This window comes from Panicum virgatum, chromosome 1N, assembly GCF_016808335.1.
Source record: "Panicum virgatum strain AP13 chromosome 1N, P.virgatum_v5, whole genome shotgun sequence".
Taxonomy (NCBI): Eukaryota; Viridiplantae; Streptophyta; class Magnoliopsida; order Poales; family Poaceae; genus Panicum; species Panicum virgatum.
This window is the reverse complement of record NC_053145.1, coordinates 31,071,179-31,090,324: the sequence shown is the minus strand read 5'-3', so window position 1 is coordinate 31,090,324 and position 19,146 is coordinate 31,071,179. Positions and strand designations below refer to the sequence as shown.

At 49.7% G+C, this 19,146-nt stretch overlaps 1 protein-coding gene across 1 annotated transcript; it reads left to right on the top strand.

Annotated features, from left to right (window-relative positions):
• Nucleotides 1–16,866: 16,866 nt before the first annotated feature.
• LOC120653797 lies at nucleotides 16,867–17,433 on the top strand. Its single transcript, XM_039931466.1, has one exon. It carries the CDS (start codon nucleotides 16,867–16,869, stop codon nucleotides 17,431–17,433), a length of 567 nt encoding a protein of 188 aa, XP_039787400.1.
• Nucleotides 17,434–19,146: the final 1,713 nt, after the last annotated feature.

The window sequence follows — 19,146 nt, the reverse complement described above, 5'->3', positions numbered from 1 at the left end:
AATACCCCGCCAAGCCGAGAAAACTGCGGATCTGATGAACGGAAGTAGGAGGTTTCCAGTCCATCACTTCTTGTACTTTGCTGGGATCAACTGAAATGCCTTCACTAGATATAGTGTGACCCAAAAATTTGACTGTGTCCAGCCAGAATTCACACTTGGAGAATTTTGCGTACAGCTTATGATCTCTGAGACGTTGAAGAACAATGCGCAGATGTTGCTCATGTTCCGCCTCATCTTTGGAATAGATCAGAATGTCGTCAATAAAAACAACGACAAACTTGTCAAGTTCCGGCATAAATACCGAGTTCATGAGATACATAAAATAAGCCGGAGCATTGGTGAGACCGAAAGACATAACCAAATATTCATAGAGACCATATCGGGTTGAGAAGGCGGTCTTGGGAATATCGCAAGGCCGGATTTTAATTTGATGATAACCCGAACGAAGATCAATCTTGGAGAAAATCTTTGCTCCAGCCAATTGATCAAACAGTACATCAATGCGGGGAAGTGGATATTTATTTTTGATGGTCACCGCATTGAGAGGCCGGTAGTCAACACACAACCTCAGACTGTCATCCTTCTTCTTTACGAACAATGCTGGGCAACCCCAAGGTGAAGCACTTGGGCGAATAAAACCCTTGTCCAGAAGTTCTTGCAGCTGGATTTTTAATTCGGCTAATTCTTTGGGCGGCATTCGATACGGCCTTTTTGAAATAGGGGCTGTACCAGGCTGAAGTTCAATGATAAATTCGATATCCCGGTCGGGCGGCATACCAGGTAAATCATCCGGAAACACATCTGCATATTCACGGACTACCGGAATATCTTCGAGACGAGTATCTTTCATGGCATAGGCACAAGAGTTGTTGCATTGGTGATGAGGTAAATATAGAACCGATTGACCATGAGTTGGAGAATTTATTTCGACAGCTCGGGAAGTGATATCTAACACTACCCCATGTCTTTTCATCCATTCCATTCCCAAAATAACATCAATTCCTTCTAGTGGTAATAGGATTAACTCGGTTGAAATCGTTCTACTACCCAACTTGAGCGGTGCTGTTCTAACCATTTGGTTGGATGCTATTTTACCACCAGGAGTAGATATCATATAAGAGCCTTTGGTGTGGCAAAAATCTAAACCAACTTTTGCTCCAAACTTAGAATTAATGAAGCTATGAGATGCACCAGAATCGAATAAGATAACTGCGGGGGTGATGGTTTATAGAGAATGTACCCGACATGATTGGTGCTCCCTCGGGAAGTTCAGCAAGATTGGTGAAGTTAAGTCGGCCCTGCCTGACTTGAATGGTTTGCCTCTTGCCCTTATTCTGATCGTTCCTGCGAGAAGCCTGCCCTTGAGTTTGTCCCGCCTGGGGGCACATCTTGGCAAAGTGATCTGGACTCCCGCATCGGAAACAGCGGTTATTGTTATCAGGGCGAGCGGCTGGCTGAGTATTCGGCCTAAGGCCGTTCTGCTGCTGCTGAGGTGCAAATCGAGCTTGCTGAGGAAACCCGAATCGAGTCTGCTGCTGCTGTTGAGGAGGCCTAATAATCCAACGCCCTGGCTGAGGGGCCTTCTGAGAGGATGCGGGAGGGTTATTTTGCACAATACGATACCTCGGTGCAGAGGCACTCGAGGGTCCAGCAGGTGCCTTGCGCTTCTTTTCAGCGCGGTGTGCAGAAATCAGATCCTCCTGAGATATAGCCATATTCACCAATTCATTGAATGAGTCTGCTCGGACAAGATTTAGCCTCTCCTGTAGCTTGGTACTAAGGCCCCGACGGAAGCGTTCACGCTTCTTAGCGTCGGTATCCGCGTGATGTCCAGCATACTGACACAATTGATGGAATACTTGGGCATACTGCACCACAGTACGAGTGCCCTGAGTCAAGGCCAAGAACTCGTTGAGCTTACGGTCAAGAAGTCCAGCTGGAATATGATGATCTCGAAAAGCCAATTTGAATTCATTCCAATTCACCACATGATCAGCCGGTAGCATCCCGTGGTAATGATCCCACCACATACGAGCTGATCCGCGAAGCTGCTGCGCGGCATAGCGAGTCTTGTTCGCTTCGGAACAAGGAGTAGTCAATAGAGAAAACTTGGACTCGATCGTGCGAATCCAAGCGTCAGCGTCCAGAGGCTCATCCGCTTTATTGAACAGCGGAGGCTGAGTACTGAGGAAATCTTGGTAGCTCGCCTCTTGTGCGTGATGAGCATGATGCCCACCCCGCGGTTGCTGCTGAGCTTGAACCAGCTGCCGCAGAATTTCCGTCTGGGCGGCAAGAACCTCAGCAATACCCACTGGTGGAGGAGGTGGAGGTGGATCGCCATTCCCTCCGGCTCCAAAACCACTAGGGGTGCCTCGAGTTGATCCAACCATCTGAAATGTGAGTACTTTTGCATTAGGCTCATCATTATCATCATTTCAAATGGAATATACAACTCAAATGACATGGAAATACTGGAAGTTGCTTAATCAGGTTGTGCAGCAAAACCAGCGATACGAAAACGCTCATAACTGGAGTTCGGTACATGATATGGACTTGAAATTTTTACAAGAGATAGGAAATTTCATGATCTACAACTTTGGTAGTCATCACAAAGTCAGATTTCCAAAGTAGGTTAGTCGAAAAATTCAATTACTCCTCCTCTGGTTTTTCTGCTTCACAGAAAACAGAGCTTCTGTAATTTGCGATTATCTCCTGCAATACCAATCCGTTTGGGCTGAAATTTTGCGAGCAGGTTCCTGATGAAATTTGGAACAACTTTGGTATTCAACTCAAGAGCTAAATCAGAAAGGAAAAGAGGATAAAAATTCGAACTAGCTGCTGCCTTCAGCTTTTTGCAGATCACTGATAATTAACACTAGTAGCATTAGGGGTTCATTACATCCATCGTTCTCTCATTTCTACTTGGTCACTCCTAACATCAGTACTAAGGGGGTTACTCAACTCTAAGTTAGCCTAGTAGCCATGATCCAAAAGTAGGCCACACTAAGAGGAGTCTACAAAAGCTAAGAAACAGCGCCTCAGTCTACATGTTGACCGATGCCTCACTCGCCGCGGGAGTGTGAACCTCAACCGGTGCGGGCTGCGGCGCCTGGTCCTCGGAGTCCATCTCTGAAACGCCCTCTATCTCCTGGGGCTCGTCCTCCTCGTCCACCTGCATCTCGTCGGGAGGTGCGTGAAGGGCATCCTGCGCGTGCTGTATCGCGTGGAGCTGCCCCTGAGCCTCGTCCACCTCAAGCTGCAGGTCGTGAAACTGGTCCTCCAGGAAGTTGATCGTAGTGTCACGATCCGACACAGTGTCCTGAAGCTCGTGAACCTGGCCGTGGAGCTGGGCGATAAGAGTAGCCCTGCTCTCGAGCTCGGTACTAGCCTCCTGAAGCTGCCCATCTCTCAGCTGGACTGCCAGGTGCAAGGCCTGAGCGTGGTCCACCAACTGAGCGACGGCGTAACTCTGGTAAGTGTGAAGCCTGTAGAGGCCGTCCAAGCACATCGCTGTCGTCCGAAGTGCCCCGACCGGGTCAAGGGTAGCGACCACGTCCACGTGTGCCATCCGGTCGAGCCAAAGCGGGTCTGCCGGGTCAGGTGCAGGGAACAACCCGAACGCGGTCAGAACCACCTCCAGAGGGTGCGAAGAGCAAAAGGTGGTCATCGCCCTCATGGCGGTAAGCTCCCAGGTGTCCAGCAGATAGTGACCGACCATTTGAGTCACGATCGGCTCCCACCCGTTGAGCGGGTGCTGCGGGATCACCATCGTCACACTGCAGCGACGAACTCCGTCCTCAACAAACTCGTGGCCATCGTAAACCGGTGGCTGGAGGTAACCGGCTGCACTCAAAAGCTCCCAAAGACGGCGGGGAAACCCGTCCCAGTGCAGGCAGGCGGAGTGCACGTGCCCCTGCGCGTCAACGACCAGCAGCTCTTCCATCTGTCCCAACAAAAGACCGATAGATCAGCTGATGGTAACAAGAACTACTAACTCTGGAACAGTGAAAGAAATGGCCAAAACTGTAGAGAACTTGCTTCAAAAATTCTCAAAAATTTACACAAGATCCCTCTGATATTAAGGAACAATTCACCTAGTCATCACTAAGCTCAATTCGGATTCCATGGGGGTGATATGCTCAGGTATTCAGAGTGATGTCAACCAGGAAAACTGAGTGTCCAGAGAGGGTGTATTTTGACTATCACTCTCAACCCAGACGTCAAAAATTTTTCAAATTTTTATGGTAAGCTCATCACTTAGTTGTCTACAACTTTCATGTTGAACGATTTTTAGTTTGAACAACTTATAATGGTCGAAAAATTTCGTCTGTATAGACTGTTCAGAGTTAACAGTTTTACACAGGGTTGATCCAAAAATACAAATACCATGCTAGAAGGCTTCAAAAATTCTCAAATTTTTACAGCAGCTTGATAACTTAGGAAACATCATTTAGTCTTACTACCCCAAGTCGATTTGAGTAACTTATCAGAAGGTTAAAATTCGTGGAAACCAGGTGGCAGACTTTCTGGATACTCCCTAGGATAGTGTTTTAACTGATTTGCTTGCGATTTCCCCAGAGATTTATTTGCTAATCTTTTTGAGAATGAATGCAGAACATATACGTCCTCACCAAGGAAAAATCGCCAAGTAATCTTGGTCTTACGCAATGACTTTGGTGGCATACATATTACGTCTCTCACTATATAGCTACTCGATATAACTAGATAGCCTGTAATTCGATTTCAAGTTAGCGTACCTGCAGAAGATTGACAGCATATAAAATGAACCTCTCGTGCCAGCACTCACGAAAGCGTCCCCATACATTACCGATCATTATAGAATCGGCATCCATACTATTACCGCCGTATGGACAACGTTAAGCATACGTTATCGAAACAACGTATTGACTGAGTACCGTCTTTGACGGGGAATTGAATTCCAATTTCGAACCATTACTCCCCATATACTCAACCGAAGTTGGTATATGGGCAGCAGCTCAAGTAGGCCACTGCTTGAGCTTCAGCGTTCGGCTCGCATCACCGACGGGAAGGTCAGACTCCCTCAGCTGACTGAGTAAGCATACCTTCATAGCGACGATGTAGTTGCAGAATTTAAATTGCGGAATTTAAATACTGAAAAGTAATGTGCTGGAAGTTAGCCATACAAAATAAGCCACCTGATTATACCCATAAGATCCCCTAGGGCTTTACGTCCTAGACTTGTCCTTGGAGATCCTAAACTCTTTCAAAAACTTTAGTAGTTTTGAAGTCAAGTTTTGATTTATTGTTTTGAAAACCGAGGCTGTCATCTCTGGTAGGCTGTCTGCGAGCTCTGATGCCAGCTGTGGCGGAACCACCCAAAACTACTGGGCCCGGGTGCACTGATCTTCGTTGCTAAGCAACTCTGACCCAATTTGGCACTCACCGGTAGTTCCTCGAGTGAAGCCTCGATAAAAGCCACGCTATTCCAGGATCAGCAGACAACACTCACACGAAGGTGAGCCCAGAGATTACAACACAAACCATTTCATACATCTCAGAGTGATTGCAGCGGAAAGAAAAATTTATTACAAACCATGTTCAGACTAGTGAAGTACTAAGGAGTTCCAACTCCTCAAATTATTCAAGTCTCAAAGTTCAGCGGAAGCATTAAAAGATAACTAACGAAATAACGTGACGCATCGGTAAAGCCCGTACGAATGCGTCACTCAGCGGGAGGGATGATTAGCACTAGCTGAAGGGCCATCCAACTCAACCGACCAACCCGGAGGCAGAGTACAAGGCCAAGTAAGACTCGCAAACAGATCTTCAAAGTTAGTACCTGAAAAACAGTGCCACAAGCAAGGCTGAGTATACTAATACTCAGCAAGACTGACCCGTCTCCGGATATAACATAGTCCGATAACTATACATGCAAGCTTTTTGGTTGGAGAGGTTTGTTTGCCAAAAAAAATGCCGCTAAGTGTTGATCCTTACTTTCAGGTTTTACTTAGCCAGATTCTAGTGGAATCAACCATTCTAAGTTTGCAACTAACTCTACTCAAACATGGTAGAGCAACCATTTAATCAACCAGCAGTATTATCATCATCCTGTTCCACTTGTTACTCTATGTGACCGAAATCATTAAGCAATCTCATGCCGTGAGAGGCGGACGATTCCGAATCGAATTTCAACCTGGCCAGGGGAACCTAGACCACACGCATGGGGATTGACTTCGCTCCCGCCCACGCTACTTTTCCCCTTTCTTTCCAGTCCGTGGATCCGGCACACCCTCCCCGACTACAGAGTCCGACCACTCTGCACCCGTACGTCGCGACATAAAATAAACCCTACTTCTACCAGGAGGGTGCGAGATCGTTCCACTCGCCGGTCCAATCAGGTACTTAAGCTTACCGATTACCATATTTCTCGGTATGTGGCTAGTACTTTCAAACGCTTAACAAAATGAGCCACACACCTCGACCTTAGCCATTTTTGACTATACCAGCGGGGTATCACAACTACACAACCCCGCCCGTTGTCCTTACATTTCAACAGGAAAAAAAGTCAGTACAATTCCTATTGCTCGCGAGAGGCAGAGAACCACTCGACTTCTACCGTGCCTATTTAGCATGGCAACTAGTCGATAAAAAGTTCCGGTATCAAACATAGGTTCCTATGGATCATGCATCTAGGGTTCTCGATCAACGCCTAGAGAACTTATATGCAGAAAACCAACTATTACCATACATTAGTAAATAGATAACAGAAGGGTAATTCGGAAAAAAAATAGTGGGATTATGCTCCGGGGCTTGCCTTCTTGGGCACTGTCAGGCAGAAAAACTTCGGGGGCTTGGCCCAGGTCTTGAGACAAGTTAGTACAGTTCAGATTAATCTCCTGCTCCACACGAGAGTCCGCGGGCACCAGTTCGTAGTCTCCGTCCGCGAGATTAACCGTTTCTATATGCAATGCAAGATTATGAGTTATTCATGGATAACAATTTCTTTCCTTCACGATAAAGTTGTAGTCCACGTAAGTTAATTTAGTGCCGATTTCACATTTCATTGCATGGGCAATCGTTTATAGAGTAGTAAGCATAACTATGGTTATTCATGAATGAGTGGGGTTTTGGGTTTTCATTTTTAATTTCAACACATAACATGCTTTCATTATTTCTTAACATCACAACTACTAAAGAGCTAGTGATAAACACTAAAGTAACTCAGATTCAAAATAAGTAATTATGGTATAGATTTCAGCATTTAACCATAAAGCAAAAACTATAACTAATCATGCAAATGGATTACTCTAGTTACTTCATATTTTTGTACAGAATGTTCCACATGGATTCTGATGCTACAAATTTTATGCAAGCAACTTCAAAGCATACACTCAGTACTGAAATTTTTCCAGATTTTATACACTTATATAGCAGAGGTGATAAAAAGATTAAAAACGGCAAGCCATTAACAAAGATTAAATCTACAGAAAGTTTTACTAAGGATTTGGTTCTCAAATTTTTACCAGAGACTAGTACTGAGTTAAACATACTCCAGAAAATTTTTCAAGATTTAACTCACTATACTAAATTAGTTATCCAGTTAACTTAACATGAGTTTGCATAATTTTCTCAAGATGTATTTGACCAGCATTGCATCTGAACTTTTTATCAAGGGTAGAACATACTCTAAGCAAGATCATGCCCAAAAATAAAGATCAGAAACATTGTAGATTTCTCAGAACAAAAATAGTAACCCTAACCATAAGATGCTAAGCATGATTATTCGACAAAGCCAAACTCAGTAACTGCAGCTCAAAATTTTTATATAGGGACACAGAGCTAAAAAGAGACTCCAGAAATAAATATGGATTTTTCGGAGCATAACAACTATATATGAGGAATTAAGTTGATTAAACAAGCATAAATCATGGTATATAGCAAATGAACTCTAATAAATTTGAAATTTAGAGACTTACAGGGATTCAGTGGCACAAGACTGTAGTAAAATTTTCAGAGCAAGTTCATGTACATATTTTCCAGAATTAAATCGAGAGTGCTAACAACAGATTAGAGAATCTTGATTGTTCTAACCTGATAACTGTTTTGGTTTGATGTCATTTTTTTACTGTAATCTTAGCATCCCATTAGTTATAACATATCCAAAAATCAATGTCATTTGATGAGCAGAACTTCATGAACATGCATAAGGTGATTTTCTTAATCTTTTCCCTAGATTAAATTCGGTTGAGTTTCTGCAAATGTGAATGTTACAAAATTTGTAGATTTTGTTACAAGGATTCCAGATCAGTTGAGTTTGCATTTTTCTGATTTTTCTGTGATTTGTTTCGCATTTTAGAAGTTCACTGGTATACACTGTAAAACTTGCAGAGACACCCTTGAACGAAAAAAAGAAATTACAACCGGGTCCTTCGCCGGCCTTCTCCGCCGTGGCATCTTGCCGGTGGTGTTCTGCGGTGCAGGGCTTACCGGGGCTGCCACGGGGAGGCGCGTGGGGGAGAAAGGATCGAGGAACACCTACCCTGGTCGACGTTCGAGCGATTGGAGCACAGGTTCAAGCTCGTCGGCGTTGATGGCGGGTCGGTTGTTCGGTTCGCCGGCGCTGGAGGCGAAGGAGGGCTTGGGGTAGGGGAACAAGGCGCGCACGAGCACCGCGTGAGCTCGTGGATGCTTCTGGGGTAGCTATCGGGCTCGGTCTTCCCCGGAGCTGGCCGGTCCGCGGTGAGCCCGAGCTCGCCGACGGCGGCGCAAAAGGGGAACGGCGTCGGGAGGGGGTTTGGGTTCGATTCTGCGCGCGTGGAGCGTAACTGGGAGGTGGCGAAGCTGTTGCGGTGGTCGGAGGGGGCAATGTGGGGCTGGGCTAGCCGGTCCGCGCGAGCTGGATCTCGGCGGCCATGGCGGAGCGGCGGGAGGAGGAAGAAGGGGAGAAGGGGCGCGACTGCGGGGGTTCTGGGGGTCTTTATAGGCCACAGAGCTCCTGGGTGAGGAAAGGAGTGACTGGGGGCGGTCGATTCGGCCTGGGCGAGTCGACGGCGAGCGGGCGGAGGAGGCAGCGGCGCGGCGCATGGCTGGGGGCGTCGTGGCGGCTCGGGAGCGGCCTGGGACGCGTGTGGGCGTGGGAGGGCGCCAAGGGGCAGGCCAGGTGGCGCTAAACGGTTTCCCCGGGTCCATTTGGCCGCGGGCGCGCGGTGGACGAAGTCCACCGGCGGCGTACGGCGGGCGGCGGGAAAACAGAGCACCGGGAGAGAGAGAGATGGAGATGGGGGCTCTTTTGTGATTTCTGAAATTTCTAGGGACCTCTCGGTAAACTAAAATTTTCTCCTAATTAGAGGGCTCAAATGGAAAAGTGTTGAATACCATTTTTGCATAACTTTTCAAGATCTACAACTTTTGTGTTATGCAAATTTTCATTTGAAAATCACATTTTGAACTATTGGCACATTTGCATATTTGCACAAAAGGACTTTAGTTTTATTCAGTTTTTTTTGACTTGATTTTGGCTGAAGTTCAATTGAGCACATGTCAATTGAAACACCTCTCATGAGCCAACAAAAATTTTGTGCACATTTTTGAATTAAATTTTGAATAGCTTTTCACTCCTTTTTCTTTTTTTCTTTAATTTCTTTTGTATGATTTGTCTTTTATTTGGTCCTTTCTCTTTAAATTAATTTCTCAAATTTTTCTTTTAACTTTAACTAAGGTACATTGATTGGATTTAAAGGTGCTAACACCTGAGGTGTCACAGACAGCTGCGGCTGGACCCAGGATGAAGTTGTGCCGCGTCGTGAAGTGTATCCCGCTTTCGAAAGCGGGGTTGACAATGGCAAAGCGGTCGCTAAGGAGCTCCATCCCGAGTGGTGCGAGCAAGGTTCGGGGGGCGTCGGCGCCCCCATCACTGCTGGAGTAGGGCCGACTGCGGCCGGCCCGCAAGCCGAGAAGGAGGTGGAGGCCGCCCAAGGCCTGAGCCATGTGTGCACATGCGCAGGGGGTGGGTGAAGGGGGTGACACCTCCGCTCCCGGGACTTGGGGCCAAAGCGGCCATGCCTTTGAGGCCGAGTTTCAAGTTGCCCTAGAGCGGCGGGTAAGTTCTTGATCTTGCTTGGTTTTTTTGTAGTTGCACTTTTAGTGCCGTGCCAAGAGCCTTTGCATTCTGGTGTGCAGGAAGGCATCGCTCAGCGACGCCAAGAGAAAGGTGGATGTGGCGGAACCACCCAAAATAAACGGGGTCTGACTGCGCTAATCATCATTGCGAGGCAACTCCGATCTAACTCGCACTACAATAGTAGTTCCTCGAGTAAAGTCTCGATTAAAGCCACGGTATCCGGGATCGAAACAGGCAACACTCGCACGAAGGCGAACCCAGAGAGTACGACACAAAACATCTCATACATCACAGAGTTTGCTGCAGAATTTAATTATTACAAAACATTTCTGAAAATAAGACAAGTACTACAGAGATCTTATGTACAATAGTTCATCAGAGTTCATATTTGCAGTGGAAGGATGAAAATAGTTAACGATATAATGATGTCACGATAAAGCCCGTACGATACATCAATCTGTAGAGTTAGTGTTGGCCGGGAAAACAACCCATTCCACAGACCAACCCGAAGGTAAAGTAGTTAAACCAGCAAATCTATCATCCAGAGCATTACCTGAAAACAAAGCCACAAGCAAGGCTGAGTATACTAATACTCAGCAAGGCTTACCCGTCAATGGATATACTTAGTCCACTTAACTAGACATGCAGGGCTTTTTGGCTAGAGGGGTTTGTTTTACCGGAAAGCAACTAAGAGTAGGTCCTTAATTTCAGATTTTAGCCTTCCATATTCTAGTTCATTTAACCATTCTAGATGAGCATCTATTTCTAAACAAGTATGGTAGGAAAAACATTAATCATACAACAGTATTATCATCATCAGATTCCACTTGTTACTCTATGTGACAGAAATTGTTAAGCAGTCTCAAACCGTGGGAGGCGGACGATTTGAATCGAGTTTCTTAACCTTGTAAGGCAAATCTAACTCACACGTATGGGGAACTACGCCACCCATACAACTTTTCCCCTTTCTTCCTAGATCGTGGATTAGGGCCACCCACCCAGAGTACAAGAGGTCCACGCACCACGGACACTACCGGGCCGATTCTGCTCTTGCACTTGCCATTAGACGGGACCGATGTTAGACGGGTGGGAGAAGTCCACTCGCCGGTCAAATCAGGCACCGAGCTTACCGATTACCATATTCTCGGCATGTGGCTAGTTCGTTCACATGCTTAATGAAATGTGCCACACACCGTGACCTTAATAAATTTTCCACTACACCGACGAGGTATCACAACTACACAACCCTGCCCGTTGTCCTTATATTGCAATAGTAAGTAAAGTCAATCAACTCCTATGATCTCGCGAGAGGCAGGAAACCACTCGACTTTTACTGGTCCTAGTTAGCGGGGCAACTAGTCGAAATAAACTAAGGTGAACAGTATATAGGTACCTAGGAGTATGTAACTATGGTTTCAACCAACTCCTAAGAACGTAAATGCGCAAATAAAATTATTACGACACATATCAAATACTTAGATGTAAATATGAGCGAAAATAAAGGGTTCATGCACCGGGGCTTGCCTTCCTTAGCAAAGTTAGCCTTGGGCTCTTCCGAATATTGGTCCGGGTCTTGATTAAATTCAATTAGATTCAAATCAGTTAAACTCAAATTAGATTCATGCTTTTCAATCTCGGACTTGGGAATAGACTTGGAAGTTCCATCAGCGGGAGCGGTTGGTTATATATGAATGCAAAATGATCTTTGTTACAACACGATACAAATACTTTTGTTTCCTTCATGATAAAGTTGCAGTCCAATAAAAGTGTTTCTTAGGTGATGTACTTGTTTAACTTGTTTTACTGGGCAGTCATTTATAGAGTAGTTAGTGTATTTACTTTACTTCATTAAATGAACTGGGTGGCAGTTTTAAATTTCTAGACAAAACACACAAGGATAATTGCCATAAATCAAAAGAGAAGCTAGAATCAAGTTCTAGTGCTGAAAATTTTACACAAAACAGTGGACATACTCTAGAGCTTACAGTAAAAATTTCAGGTAAACCAGTAAGATATGCAGTCATGAAAAATGATTGAAAAAGGGAAGGGTAGAACCAAACTAAATTTGTACAGACTGTGTCGGTGTTTACCGCCAAGCTTGCTTAGGGATATCCTTGGCAGTAAGGTTTGTAGGTAGGGATCGACTGTTCTGGAACTCGATGGTACAAGGAACACAAAGATTTAGACAGGTTCGGGCCGCGAGTTTTTGTAATACCCTACGTCCTGTATGGTTGTTTGTATTGCCTTAGGTGTTTATGATGTTTGGAGGGGGTCCTTGCCCGCCCTTATATATCCGGGGGGACAGGGTTACATGGAAAGTCCTAGCCGAGTACAGTTGGAGTCCTACTACAACACAATCAGGTAGTTTCCTTTGTACTGCAGCTAGTTCTATGCCCATCCGGGTAGTTACAAAAGAGGTAAGGTATCTATCCCTTACTCTAGAATATTCTATGCCTATAAGCAGTCCCACTGCCTCGGGTCTGACAAGCCCCCGAGCTCTTCGTAGTCGAGTCCTGCAGGCGTCGAGTACTTGGCTTATTATTTCATGTGTTTTACCAATAATGTTAAGAAATGCTTGTTTTATTTATATCCCATGCTCCAATAATGTGTTGCTAGTGATTTTTGAACCATGTGTTGTTTATGTTATGAGTAGCACTGTATAAATTTTGTTGGACCAATACTAGTCTTTAACCTGGGTTCTTAAATATTTTGATATTTAATGTTTGATCCATGTTTGTTTGGTGAGATTTGCTCCTATTAATTTTTGTAACTAAAATTTTTTATGCTAGCCTCTACTAGCTATGTGAATGAAATCATGTTGTCTAATTAATTAATTTTGGTAAAATACTACTCCACTAATGTTTACTAAGTTTAGGTTAAACTGATTGAATGTTGAATCATGTTATATTTGCATTAAGGTCTAAGTTGATTGACTTCTTGTCGGGTGCCACAATTAGGGACACCCTAATTGGGGTACTAAGATCGCTTTAAAAAACACAAACACCTGTTAAAGCAACTGGGCCCACGAAGGCCCACGACCTGCTTCCCGTCCGGAAGAAAGGAAAGGACTCAAAGAAGCCCAGCGTGCGGCCCATTCACATTCCCCTCGAACCCACTGACCAATCTCCGCCTCGTTCGAGGGTCCCTCTCGGTTCCGCTGGGCAATCTCCGTCTCGCTCGAGGGTAGCGAAACTACCCCCGAGCCGAAAACCAATCTCTGCCTTGCTCGAGGGTAGCGGATATACCCTCAAGCGGGTAACTCATTCTCCGCCTCGCTCGAGGGTAGCGGATCTACCCTCGAGCGGTGTCTCATCTCTCGCCTCGCTCGAGGCCGTCCTTCGGCACAAAGGACAAACGGCTCCGCCGCCCAACCGCTCGCCGTATGAAGGCATTCAAAGCCAGCCACTCCGCCACGGCTCAAATGACGGGCGGCGCCAGACCGCCGCTCCCGCGGTGGATGTGACCGATGTCCCATCCGCTGACCCCGGTCACCGCTCCGCCACCCCGGTCGCTGTAGCAACACTGTGGACATTCAATGCGGGGCAAGACAAGTTAGCGCCGCCCCCGTTGCTGTTCTACCGACATCAACCATCCGGACTCACCTCCCGCTGGGGAAGGGGTCCGGCGATGTCACGTGTCCTTCCGAGAGGGGCACTCTGCACGCACGGGCAGGACCCCGGACCTCCCCCTTGTGGGGTCCGGGATTTCCACGCGCTCCCGGACCTTCTAGTGTGCACGCTCACACTCCGACCAGGGGGTCCGGGACCATCCCACGCCATTACTACCGCCGGGACACTGCAGGACGACCGGCGCAATCTTCGCGGGACCAAGGACGGAACCCAGGACGACAACGACGCGCGCCGCCTTCCCACAGTACACTTTCTACAGTGTTCGACCACAGTACCCCCGCGATTTAAGGGGAAACGATGACTTCCATATCCCCACTCGTGTGCACCGCCCTTCCTTGTGACTATAAAAGGAGGAGGTGGGCTTCCTTAGGCGTGGTGGGCGGCAGGTTCTCTGGTTTTTCTCCCTCAGAAAGGCCTCAGCACTACTGAACACTCACCTCAACCGACTCCACTCCTAGCAGAGACTTGGGAGCTTCCCTCCCTCTCTCGCTTTGCTTGTATCCCCTACTACAAGCACTCCGGGTGCAAGATAATACAGTGCCCTCGCACACCCCCTTTGCTGGACGTACGGCCCCACGGCCGAAACCAGGGTAAACCGTGCGTTACTGTGATTGCCTCTTACATCATCATCTGGGACGAGAAAACACGCAGCATTCACCAGTTGGGATCCGGGCCCCCGGGCCGGGACACCGACAGTTGGCGCGCCAGGTAGGGGCAGCCGCGTGACATTTTTTCTCTCTTTTTTCCCATTTGATCTCCAGGGATGGCGAGCAGATCCAACCCATACCCTATGGGTGTCTCGGATCCGCTCCCCGCTGGGTTTGTGATCTGGTTCGGGAGTCTCGAGTTCAGAGCGACCGGCAACGGTTACCTCATGCAGCTCCTCTCCTCCGAACGCAACCTCATCACTCCGACTTCGCCAGCCCGGTGCAACAGACACTCGGGTCAGCGTTCGCGACAAGCACGCGCGGAGCGGCATCGTGCGGCACGCCACAGCTCCCCCACGTGGCCTACCCTGAGACGGCGAGCTCGATCGCCGACGACGTCAACTTCTTCATGAACAACTTCGCGGCCGAGGAGGCCGAGGACTACTCCGGGGTCTACAACCACGACGCTCTTCGCTCGTTCCAGCTGGCGACGGCCTACTGCCTCACCTGCTCCGAAGACTCCAGTGAGGGGGACTTCGAACCTTCCCGGGAATGCTTCATGGTGGACCTTGCGGACGAGCAAAATGACAACGCCCCAGGCAACGACGGGGAAGCCGGGCCGGACGCGCGGGCAAAGCAACCGGCGAACCCGCCTGCAGCACCTTCCTCATCAAGCTCGGCGGCGCGACAAGCCCAGCTGGCGCAGCTCAAAGAGCTTCAAGCCAAGCTCGACGAGCAGCGTCAATAAACCCAGGAGCTGCGCGCCGCACTCGAGCAGCAGCGTACCGCGCGCGGTACACATGCCCAGGCGGCGGGACGTGTCGCCCGAGAGCGCATCATGGCCGACGACAACGTCGACAAATCGTCGGAACTGAAGACGGCGGGGGAGAAGCTCGTCGCTGCGGCTTACCTACTCCAAGCTATGCCCGAGCCATCGACACCCTCGGGTCGCAACCTGCGCCGCGAGGCACAGGAGCTCATCGAGCAAGCTGCCGTGCAGCAGGCCGAGAGTTCTGCGTCTTGCATGCGCTCGAAGGCCCCGGAGCAGTGTGATGGGACTGCGCACCAGGACCGTGAGGTTTCTGTGTACACACCCCCAGCGGGGAGAGGCAAGGCAGCCGTAGTGCCCGCTGCGAGGGCACCCTCGGTGCACGAGCGCATCGGCAGAGTTCCCGTAAGGGAGCGAATCCGTGACACTCGCGGACACGCCGGCGACGGCGATGCCCGCAACGTCATCAACGGCAGGAGGTACACCCCTCGACGGGGTGGACGCTTCGACCCCGAGCACGACAGGGGTGAGTCACCGGAGCCTCCGGGCACCCGGGTGTTCAGCCGGGAGATTCGGACCGCGCCTTTTCCCCCGCGCTTTCGACAACCCAACACCCTCATCAAATACTCGGGCGAGACTGATCCTGCAGTCTGGCTCAATGACTACCGCCTAGCGTGCCAGCTAGGCGGCGTGATGGAGGACGCGGTCATCATCCGCAACCTTCCTCTTCATCTTGCGGACGCCACACGAACGTGGCTCGAGCACCTGCCTGCGGATCAGATCCACAACTGGGCCGATTTGGTCCACATCTTCGTGGGCAATTTCCAAGGCACGTACGTGCGCCCTGGGAACTCCTGGGACCTCAAAGGGTGTCGTCAGAAGCCCCGCGAATCCCAGCATGACTACGTGCAGCGCTTCTCCAAGCAGTGCACCGAGCTCCCCAGCGTCACCCACGTCGAGGTCATTAACGCTTTCCTCGAGGGTACGACGTGTAGGAATCTGGTGCATGAGCTCGCGAGAAGCCGACCCGTTAATACCAACGAGTTGTTCGACGCTGCCACCAACTTCGTCGCCGGCGAGGAGGCTGTTGGTGCCATCTTTGATGACAAATCGAGCAAGCGCAAGGACGATGCGCCCGCGGAGGGCGGCAGCGTCAAGCCCAATGCCCCCGCCAAGAAATTGAAGCAGGGGAGGAAGGGAAAGAAGCCGGTCCCACCAAACCAGCGTGAGTCGGGGCGGGCGGAGGACTCCGAGGAGGCCTTCGCTGCCGCCCCAGACCGCAAAGGTCCTCGAGGCCCCCCTCGAGGTGGCGGTGGCTAGTTCGACGACATGCTTAAGAAACCGTGCCCTTATCACAAGGGGCCGGTCAACCATACCCTCGAGCAGTGCGAAATGCTCAAGAAGTACTATAACCGCGTCGCACATCGCAACGAAGACAAGAAGGATGCGGGCGACAAAGGTGGAGATGACGAGTTCCCCCCAGTGGAGAACGCCTTCTTCATCTTTGGAGGAGCAACGACGAATATGACTTCTCGGCAGCGCAAGCGCGAGCGCCGCGAGGTCTTCTCCGTCACCAAAGCCACGCCATCCTACCTCGACTGGTCGAAGGATACCATTGCCTTTGGCCGCGAGGACCACCCCGACTACGTCCCGCATCCGGGACGGTACCCGCTCGTTGTCGACCCCATCATCGGCAACACCCGCTTCTCCAAGGTGCTCATGGACGGAGGCAGCGGCCTCAACATCATGTACGCCCCAACCTTGGAGCTCATGGGGATCGGACTAGACAAGCTTCGCCCCAGTAAGTCGCCATTTCATGGCGTTGCGCCGGGGAAGCGAGTCCAACCCCTCGGCCAGATTGATCTGCCTGTGTGCTTCGGCACAGCAGCCAACTTTCGCAAGGAGGTACTCACTTTCGAGGTGGTGGGATTTCGAGGGTCCTATCATGCCATCCTTGGTCGTCCTTGCTACGCCAAGTTTATGGCCGTCCCCAACTACACCTACCTCAAACTCAAAATGCCAGGTCCAAAGGGCGTCATCACCATTGGCTCTTCGTTCGAGCACGCCTACGAGTGCGACGTTGAGTGCGTTGAGCGCACGGAAGCTCAAGCGGAGGACGAGGCCCTCGCAGCCACCCTCGACAAAATGGCGAGCGAGGCCTTAGACTCCACGCACCGACACGCCGGGAGCTTCGAGCCCGCCGAGGGTATCAAGAAAGTACCCCTCGACCCAAGCCGCTCCGACGACAAGGTGTTGCAGATCAGCGCCACCCTCGACGACAAATAGGAAGTGGTGCTCGTCGATTTCCTCCGCGCCAACGCAGATATCTTTGCGTGGAGCCCCGCGGACATGCCTGGCATACCGCGGGAGGTCGCCGAGCACTCTCTTGATGTCCGACCCAACTCCAAGCTGGTGAAGCAGCGCCTAAGACGCTTCGACGAGCTCAAGCGCCGGGCGATCGGCGAGGAGTTGCAGAAACTTCTGGCGGCCGGATTCATCAAAGAGGTATTCCATCCCGAGTGGCTAGCTAACCCAGTATTAGTGAAGAAAAAGAGTGGGAGCTGGAGGATGTGTGTAGACTACACTAGTTTAAATAAGACATGTCCGAAGGTTCCATTTCCTTTGCCACGAATCGATCAGATTGTAGACACTACTGCGGGATGTGAGCTCTTGTCCTTTCTTGATGCTTACTCCGGTTACCACCAAATCAAGATGAAAGAGTCCGACCAGCTCGCGACTTCCTTTATCACACCTTTCGGCATGTACTGCTATGTTACGATGCCCTTTGGCCTCAGAAATGCCGGAGCCACCTATCAACGGTGTATGCTCCACGTTTTTGGAGACCATCTCGGGCGCAGCGTAGAAGCATATGTCGACGACATCGTTGTGAAATCCAGGAAGGCGGACGACCTGGTTGCTGATCTCAGGATCGCATTCAACTGCCTACGGGCTAAAAGGGTAAAACTAAATCCTGAGAAGTGCGTATTCGGGGTGCCTCGAGGCATGCTCTTGGGTTTCGTTGTCTCCCAGCGGGGCATCGAACCCAACCCTGACAAAGTCTCGGCCATCACTCGGATGGGACCGATCCGAGACTTGAAGGGGGTACAGAGGGTCATGGGATGCCTAGCGTCCCTTAGCCGTTTTATCTCGCGTCTCGGCGAGAAAGGCTTACCCCTGTACCGACTCTTGAGGAAAGCCGAGCGCTTCACGTGGACCCCCGAAGCTCAAGAAGCCCTCGAAAGGCTGAAGGCATCGCTCACTCGAGCTCCCATTCTCACACCGCCTACGGACGGCGAGCCCCTCTATCTGTACGTAGCCGCGACGACCCAAGTGGTCAGCGCGGTGATCGTGGTCGAAAGACAAGAGGAGGGCCATGCTCAGCCCGTCCAACGACCAGTGTATTACATCAGCGAGGTGTTGTCTGAAACTAAGACACGCTATCCACAGATTCAAAAACTGCTCTACGCAGTGGTTTTGGCTCGGCGCAAGCTGCGCCACTACTTCGAGGCTCACCCCGTCACCGTGGTCTCATCTTTCCCCTTGGGAGAGATAGCTCGCAACCGGGAAGCCGAGGGTAGAATTGCCAAATGGTCTGTGGAGCTGATGGGAGAAACACTCACTTACGCCCCTCGCAAGGCAATCAAGTCCCAAATCTTGGCTGACTTCGTGGCTGAGTGGACGGACACTCAGCTACCGCCATCGCAAATCCAGGGCAAATGCTGGACTATGTACTTCGACGGGTCGGTGATGAAAACCGGCGCCGGTGCCGGCCTCCTCTTCATCTCACCCCTCGGCGAACACATACGGTACGTAATCCGTTTGCATTTCCCTGCTTCGAACAACATGGCGGAGTATGAGGCCCTCCTTGGTGGCCTCCGCATTGCTATCGAACTTGGCGTCAAACGCCTCGACATACGCGGGGACTCTCAACTTGTCGTCGATCAAGTCATGAAGGAGTCTAGCTGTCACGACCCGAAGATGGAGGCGTACTGCAACGCG